At 40.1% G+C, this 2,383-nt stretch overlaps 1 protein-coding gene across 1 annotated transcript; it reads right to left on the bottom strand.

The window, feature by feature from the left end:
- Positions 1-318: 318 nt before the first annotated feature.
- On the bottom strand, positions 319-2,336 carry LOC111041145 (the record flags this gene model as incomplete). Its single annotated transcript, XM_022325334.1, has 1 exon — positions 319-2,336. A coding segment is annotated over one exon (2,018 nt), but the record flags the coding sequence as incomplete, so codon positions are not given.
- Positions 2,337-2,383: the final 47 nt, after the last annotated feature.

Genomic DNA, 2,383 nt, shown 5'->3' with positions numbered 1-2,383 from the left:
CACTAATATCACAGCCGACAGGGAGACAACGTGCGCAGCCACTACAATAATAATAAATAATAATACATTTATATACTGAATACTGCCTTAGTGCAAACATACACCCCCCTTTGAAAGGATATCCTTTCTAACGTTTGAATTAAACTAAATATAATATAAAATGTCTAGTGAAGACTACAAAAGAATTATAAATCTTAATACAAATAAACATGTATACAAATGATTAAATAGTATAACTTCTATGATTTATGAATATAACATGAAATTAATGAATATTTAATATAATAAATTAACAAAGAAATAAATAGCCCAGGGGCTTTACAAAGTGGAAGCGATGATGTTGATGTCTTCTTCGTCTTGAGCTGTAGGCAAAATAGCTAACTTGACCACCGGACGCTTGAACTCTAGGCCAGCAGAATTACGGACAGTTGCGGCTCGTACTATTCCATCCAGTCCTGGGTGAGTTTTTTTTATACGTACTAAATGCCAGTGAATGGGTGGCAATGAATCATCTTTCAAAATAGCAAGGTCATCGATTTGCACATTTCTTGTTGGCTTGGTCCATTTGCCTCTTTTTTGAACTTGAGGAAGATATTCAGATGACCATCTTTTCCAGAAGCCTTGCATCTGTGATTGCATTAGCTGAAATCTGCGTAGTCGATTCAATGGAACATTTGAAACATCTGGTTCTGGTGGTAACATCAGAGGACCACCAACAAGGAAATGACCCGGTGTTAGTGCTGTGAAATCAGACGGAGATGCAGACAATGGTGTTAATGGACGAGAGTTCAAAACCGCTTCGATTTGACAAATTAAGGTTGTTGTTTCATCATATGTCATCATTACACCCTTTGAAATGCAGTAGAGGTGCTTCTTTGCAGACTTGACAGCCGACTCCCATAAACCACCAAAATGTGGCGACGATGGGGGAATGAAATGCCAAGTAATGCCTTTGACTGCCAAAAATTCATGAATTTTGGTTTCTTTGTTGAATTCTCGAATCTTCCTTTGTAACTCACTATCAGCACCCACAAAATTAGTGCCATTATCACTATATATATTAAGAACTTGGCCACGCCTTGACATGAATCTGGATAATGTTGCTAAGAAATCAGCAGTTGTGAGGGAAGATACCAATTCCAAATGAACAGCCCTGGTGACTAAACACACAAACACACAAATATAACCCTTCGTTGATGACACTCTTCGCAAACCACTTCGAATGGTGAATGGTCCACAATAGTCTACTCCCACATTTGAAAACGGTCGTTTGATAGTCACACGTTCTCGTGGAAGGGGTGCCATAAACGGTGGGATGAATTTGGGCCTGGAACGGAAACATTGTATACACCGGGATACTGTTTGTTTTGCTATACTTCTCCCTCGGATTGGCCAAAATTCATTGTTCATATGCGCCAACAATGACTGTGGTCCTATGTGCAATAACTTGCAATGCTCGTATTCAAATAATAACTGTGTGATTTTACCTTTGCAAGGAAGTACAATTGGAAATTTTTTTGAATCTGCAATGGGGGCATTGGCGAGACGACCACCCACACGAATCAGACCAAGTTTATCAATGAAAGGGTTCAGCTGCTTGAGGCAGCTATGACGTGGGACCAATTTACTGGCTTTAAGAGCAGCAATTTCATCAGAGAAGGCTTCAGCTTGAGTTTTCAACAACCAAAAATGCTTTGCCCATTGAAGTTCTTCGCTACGAATGAAGCCAACTAACTTTTGTTTTCGTCCCCTGGACACAGGAGAACAATTGACAGTGAATCGCTGTACTAGAACTGTTATTCTCAACAGTTTCATCCAATTTGAATAGGTGTTTGATATCCAAGCTAGAGATGTTTGCACGGTAGTTAATATTAATTTTACAGGTCTAAGCTCAGGAAGTTCTGATGGCAAAGTTGGAACGCTGGGCCACATGGTATGTTCATCACTTAACCAGGTAGGTCCAGACCACCATAGCTGCGATGAGGAAATTGAGCCAGCATCTAGACCTCTTGTTATGAGATCAGCGGGGTTATGATTAGTGGGTACATGAAACCATTGGTTGGACGTGGTTAAGTCGAGGATACGAGCCAATCTGTTTGAGACATAAACTTGAAACAGACTCTTGCTTCGAATCCAAGAAATAACAATAGTGGAATCAGTCCATAGGTAGACGTCAGAGGGTGCTATAATAATATTTAATAACTTCAACTCAGTTTTAACCTCAGATATCAGCTCTGCTACAAGTAAGGCTCCACACAGCTCTATCCGAGGGATTGTTGAATGTTGAATTGGAGCTACTCGGGATTTTGAGGTTAACAGATTTACACCAACAACACCTGCAGTAGTGGTAAAACGCAAGTAAACGCATCCACCAAATGCCTCT

Source organism: Myzus persicae, unplaced genomic scaffold (assembly GCF_001856785.1).
Source record: "Myzus persicae strain clone G006 unplaced genomic scaffold, MPER_G0061.0, whole genome shotgun sequence".
Taxonomy (NCBI): domain Eukaryota; kingdom Metazoa; phylum Arthropoda; class Insecta; order Hemiptera; family Aphididae; genus Myzus; species Myzus persicae.
Note: the sequence above shows the minus strand (reverse complement) of the source record. Positions and strands in the feature narration are given on the sequence as shown.